Raw genomic sequence first — 6,320 nt, 5'->3', positions numbered from 1 at the left:
TCATCAGTGATTGTTACTTCAGACCTTAGAGCGATCGGGTAGAAAAAACAAGGTACTTGCAATTTGGTCGACGGTCTGTAGACATCTCTGAGGCGAAGGGGCCAGTCCTGAAAACTAGATTCCTCTTCTCACAACCACATACCAAACTAATCACGAGGGAAGATGGAGTATCTTTGTCAACAAACAATAAGTGATGTGGTACCCCAAAAAGCACTCGGTACACTCTGCAAAGCTTCTTCATCATCATCATCATTTAACATCCACTTTCCATACTTGCTTGGGACAGATGAAATTTGTTGAAGCAAATTTTTCTACAGTTGGATGTCCTTCCTGTCACTAACCCTCACCTTTCTCCATAAGGTCAGAAAATGTTTTCCACAGAAGACTGAAAATGAACAACATTGTTTATACGATGGTAACATTTGTTTACAATCATCACATGTCAAGACATGGGTACACACAAATACAGAATGGGCTTCTTCTAGCTTCCGAATCAACGCACAAGGCTTTAGTTGGCTCAGGGCTATAGTAGAAGACACCCAAGTTACCACCCAGTGGGATTGAACCTGAGACCATATGGCTAGGAAGCAAGTTTCCTAACCAAACAGTCACACCTCTGCCCAAACGTGGTTGGTAACTGATTCGAGTAGCAACAAATCAAGTTCTTGAGAGGGGTACTATAGGAAACATTTGCCCAAAGTACTATAGAAAGCACTTGTCCTGCTGCACAGTGGGACTGAACCAAAGACTACATGGTTGGGAACCAGCTTCTCAGCCACACAACCAGTATATTATATAATAAAAATATAGAAACATTTAGTTAATATTTTTATTTATGATATAAAGGGTTCAATATCTTACAGAGCAATGGGACTGGAAAGAAAGGAAGAGAATGAGGAAAGTTAATCCTGTCTGTGTTTAAAAGACCAATTTAGATGTCACGGTTATAAAGTCATTGATGTTGGAGATGATGATGATGATAAATGATGGAGACTCATTGTAAAAAAACCATTATTTTTTTATATCATTATTCCTTTTAAAATACGCACATACATTTGATTGATTGATATATATATATATATATTATATATATATATATTATATATATATATATATACGTCTTAGTCGGGATGAAAAGAGATTCTTCAAGATTCTTCATTGTGTCTTTGGTTTTTTGGTAATCTATTTCTTCAGGAAATTTAGGACCACACTAGAGACTTTTTCCACCTCATAATTCAGTTTTTTTCTGTTATAAATATATATATATATATATATAAAAGATAATTAGATATTTGTTGATAAACATTAGATATGTATTACAGATACAATAAAATAAATGTTATAATTACAATAAAAATAATTGTTTTAAAGATTTAGTCAGAAAACAGAAAGGCAATGCCCTTGATTTTTTTCAGGGCTTCCAAGATTATGGGTTGAGAGTTTTAATGAAGGAAGAAAGCAATTATTTCCAAACTGGAGACCTAGTGTGAGGGCTTGGAACAGAGGAATTCTTCTAAAGACGCCAAAGGGTGTTTAACAGGCAGATAGATTAAGAATAACAGTTTTTTAAACTTTGAGGAAGTATTTTTAATAAAGATAGAACTAAACATAAGTAGATGCTCAAACACACACACACACATGAAGGACTTTGATAATGGTTGAACCAGCAACCTTTTTAATATATAGTACCTACCACTTCAACTTACTTTAGATCCATGATTGCAAATCAAATTTACATAGCTGGATTAAGTACATGTGTTATTGGACACTAATAACTTTTTAAATGCTATATATATATATATAAGTAAACTTTTAAAAAGTTAAATGGCATCCAATAACACTTCTCTCCTTTTACAACAGGAGCAGCCATGTATCACCTCTACTGCAAGACACCTGTTTTTATCCCTCTATCATAATTTTACCTCTCATCACCCAGCACAAAGCCACCTCCCTCAATACTACTCAACCCTCTTGTGAGCCACTTGGTGACCTCACTCATGCTGGTGCCATGTAAAGAACACCATATACATTCTTATTTCTTTATTGCCCACAAGGGGCTAAACATACAGGGGACAAACAAGGACAGACAAAGGGATTAAGTCGATTACATCGACCCCATTGCGTAACTGGTACTTAATTTATCGACCCCGAAAGGATGAAAGGCAAAGTCCACCTCGGCGGAATTTGAACTCAGAACGTAACGGCATACGAAATACTGCTAAGCATTTCGCCCGGCGTGCTAACGTTTCTACCGGCTCACCGCCCATATATACATTCTGTAAAGTGGTTGGCTATAGGAAGGGAATTGAACCAAAAAAACCATGCCAAAGCAGACAGTAGTGCTTGCTGCAATCCTTTGGCTCACCAGCTCCTATCACACAGTCCAACCCATGCCCACATAGAAGGTACACATTATATGATGATGACTATAAATGTGTGTGTGTAAAATGAGTATCAAAATTGTTTTAAAGCAGAGATGGGTGCTACAAGTAATAAATTTCACTGCAAAGAAATACAGTTGCACTAGTACATGGCATTAAAAACACATTTTCTAAATTACTTGGCCTTTCCCAACAAGCCCTCAAAAACTCACAGTCCACTTGTGGACCCATACACAGCACAACATCTGCTTCATACTTTTAACCCTTTCACATTCAAATTGCTCTGTCAACTGTAATGCTTATTCACATTGTTTCGAGTTAATCATGCATTATGTTGTAGCTTTGAGATTTCAACAACGTCATTGTTATTTTTAGAATAACATTGTAGGGTAAGTGTGATGTAGGGTAAGGGTAAGTGACGAATCTAGCTTGTTTGAACATGAAGCAGATGGGATATATGGGCAGTTTAAATGTTAAAGAGTTAAACCCCACCACCAAGACATTGTAACTCCGCTAAGAAATCATTGTTAGATTGGATATTTCTCAATATTGAGAAATTATTTTTTTAATCATACCTGAAAGTTTTGGCGAATTTTGATTAAAGATTTAATTAATTAACAAATGAATATGTTATACTAACAGGTGATCCTTTGCCAGGGAAGTCCTGGTTCTCTATGGTTACTGACAAACATCGTTCCTGCTGGACAAGGAAGTTCTTTATCTCCCATGCTTTTGAGCCATCTTTTAACATGAAAATTGCTCGGTTGTCACTGATTAAATATCTGCAATACACAAAAATGAATATTTTAATAATAGAATTTAAGGATTTAGAAAACCCATGCTTGAGCTTCTTGAAAACCAAGGTCATTTATAATTTTGTTACACGTGAGGCGCAGGAGTGGCTGTGTGGTAAGTAGCTTGCTTACCAACCATATGGTTCTGGGTTAATTCCCTCTGCATGGCACCTTGGGCAAGTGTCTTCTACTATAGCCTCGGGCCGACGAAAGCCTTGTGAGTGGATTTGGTAGACGGAAACTGAAAGAAGCCCGTCGTATATATATATATATATGTGTGTGTGTGTCTGTGTTTGTCTCCCCAACATCGCTTGACAACCGATACTGGTGTGTTTACGTCCCCATAACTTAGCAGTTCGGCAAAAGAGATCGATAGAATAAGTACTAGGCTTACAAAGAATAAGTCCTGGGGTCGATTTGCTCGACTAAAGGCGGTGCTCCAGCATGGCCGCAGTCAAATGACTAAAAAGAGTAAAAAAGAGTAAAACCTAAAAGACATTAAAAACAAATGACAACAAAGAGAAAATGGATTGTTTCCTCACCGTGTAATATCTATGTTTGCGTTATATAAACTGCTCTGCCAGAGTGACGTAATTTCTTCGGTCTCGTGCCGTGGTGGGTCACCTGTTAGTGAGAAGATGGTCATGGTTGGAATGTCTTTGATGACAGGTTTGCACATTCAAGGCTAACTAGAGAGAGAGGATAAACACTACCAGCAACAACATCAACAATAACACAAAGCCAGCAAGAGCAGGAGCCTCTATATAGTCACTCAAAATATCTTTTATCTTTTACTTGTTTCAGTCATTGGACTGCAGTCATGCTGGAGTGCTGCCTCAAAGAGTTTTTCAGTCAAACAAATTGACTCTTCATCATTGTCGTCATCACTTAACCCATTACCTACCAGGGATCTCATATGAGATCACTTAAAAATTACAAATTTCGTAATTATCTGTCAATATTTACACATAGGCGTAGGAGTGGCTGTGTGGTAAGTAGCTTGCTTACCAACCACATTGTCCCGGGTTCAGTCCCACTGCGTGGCATCTTGGGCAAGTGTCTTCTACTATAGCCTCGGGCCAACCAAAGCCTTGTGAGTGGATTTGGTAGATGGAAACTGAAAGAAGCCCGTAAAAGCACCCACTACACTCTCTGAGTGGTTGGCGTTAGGAAGGGCATCCAGCTGTAGAAACTCTGCCAAATCAGACTGGAGCCTGGTGTTGCCATCCGGTTTCACCAGTCCTCAGTCAAATCCTCCAACCCATGCTAGCATGGAAAGCGGACGTTAAACGATGATGATGATGATGATGATGATATATATGTATGTGTGTATATGTTTGTGTGTCTGTGTGTCCCCCCAATATCGCTTGACAACCAATGCTGGTGTGTTTATGTCCCCGTAACTTAGCGGTTCGGCAATAGAGCCCGATAGAATAAGTACTAGGCTTCTAAAGAATAAGTCCTGGGGTCGATTTGCTCGACTAAAGGCGGTGCTCCAGCATGGCCACAGTCAAAAGACTGAAACAAGTAAAAGGGTAAAAGAGTATATCTAACCTTTTTGCTATATCTACTAGGTATATTTCTCTGATATTCAAATGAGGTTTCCAAATTTTTCACCCAATATCTCGCTTATTGCTATTTAAAATGTTATTTTGATCATTTCAGCGTGTTTCTAAGGCTGTTTTATGCTAGAAATCAAAGTTTCATTAAAAAATTCCAGTTAATAGAATTATGGGAGGTAATGGGTTAACATCCATCTCCCATGCTGGCATGGGTTGGACGGTTTCACAGGCTCCAATAAGTCCAAGGACTGCAACATGCGCTAGTGTCTGCCTTAGACATAGTTAGACTCACTCATTAACAAGGGGGAGGGGTGGAAACAACAACAACATCATCATTTTAAAGTCTACTTTCCCATGCTTGCAGAGGTCAAATGGAATTAGCTGGAATTAATTTTACTATAGTAAGATGTTCTTCCTGTTGTTGGCAACTTGCACCTATTTCCAAGTTAGGTAATATTTCCCCATGACCAGACATGTTTCCATGAAAGATTGTAACCACAGGATACTGCTTGTATGAAGATGACACACATTTACAGCTACTGTGCACTGTCAAGGTAAGAAAATAGTTACACACACACACACAACAGGAAATTTTTTTTGTTATTTGTTCACCATTACACGTGTTTCATTTGCTAATAGGAATTACACCTAAATCATCATAGTTAATTCTGAAGTCACCTCTAGAAAACTTCAGAAGGAATATAAAGCAATATGTTACCAGGCAAGACAGTAAATTGGTAGATTGGTTACAGAATCAGATAGAATGCCCTGCAGTATTTCTTCCAGCTCCCTGTACTTTCAAGTTCAAATTCCACCAAGGTCAACTTTGCCTTTTATTCTGTAGAGGTTTTTTAAATAAAATACAAGGGTAATTCTTCTCTCTCTTTCTCTCTTCCTTTTCTCTCTCTGTTTAAATCAGACTATTTTGCACTGCAAGAAGAGTTGCTGGGAAACTGCTCACAGCGTCTCCCGTTATCCAAAAATAGAGAACGGCTGAGTGAGAGGTTGCCAACCTCTTAACAAACTGTATGCCACTAGAACTGTCCAAAGAAAGCCCAATATCCAATATGGAAAAAGGAAATAAAGAATACTTACCAGAAACTGACACAAACATCATTAAAGTTTTGCCTTTCTTGCTCATCATGAGAAGTTCTTCAGGATTACCGGAGTCATACTTGGAAAAATCAACTGCTGGTGCTTCTCTTTTCCATTCTGGAAGTTCATCTGGTTCCAGTTCTTCATCTCCTTCCTACAGGAACAAACGCTAATGGTTAATACTCTTTTACTCTTTTATTTGTTTCAGTCATTTGACTGCGGCCATGCTGGAGCACTACCTTTTTTAGTCGAGTAAATCGACCCCAGGACTTATTCTTTGGAAACCTAGTACTTATTCTATCGGTCTCTTTTGCTGAACCGCTAAGTTACGGGGACACATACACACCAGCATCGGTTCTCAAGCGATGTTGGGGGACAAACACAGACACACAAACTTACACACACACACACATATATATATATATATACATATATACGACAGGCTTCTTTCAGTTTCCATCTACCAAATCCACTCACAAGGCTTTGGT

The 6,320-nt window shown here is 38.4% G+C and overlaps 1 protein-coding gene across 1 annotated transcript in view; it reads right to left on the bottom strand.

Annotated features, from left to right (window-relative positions):
- Nucleotides 1-815: 815 nt before the first annotated feature.
- The window catches only part of LOC106874971 (LDLR chaperone boca), an 8,751-nt gene continuing 3,246 nt past the window's right edge, over nucleotides 816-6,320 (bottom strand). Inside the window, exons 2-5 of the mRNA XM_014922896.2 lie at nucleotides 5,833-5,986; nucleotides 3,718-3,799; nucleotides 3,022-3,163; nucleotides 816-1,246 (exon numbers count right to left, since the gene is read on the bottom strand). Coding sequence (XP_014778382.1) covers nucleotides 1,229-1,246; nucleotides 3,022-3,163; nucleotides 3,718-3,799; nucleotides 5,833-5,986 — 396 coding nt within the window. The 3' untranslated portion in view covers nucleotides 816-1,228. The remainder of the gene's footprint in view (nucleotides 1,247-3,021; nucleotides 3,164-3,717; nucleotides 3,800-5,832; nucleotides 5,987-6,320) is intronic.

Source organism: Octopus bimaculoides, chromosome 14 (genome assembly GCF_001194135.2).
Source record: "Octopus bimaculoides isolate UCB-OBI-ISO-001 chromosome 14, ASM119413v2, whole genome shotgun sequence".
Taxonomy (NCBI): domain Eukaryota; kingdom Metazoa; phylum Mollusca; class Cephalopoda; order Octopoda; family Octopodidae; genus Octopus; species Octopus bimaculoides.
Note: the sequence above shows the minus strand (reverse complement) of the source record. Positions and strands in the feature narration are given on the sequence as shown.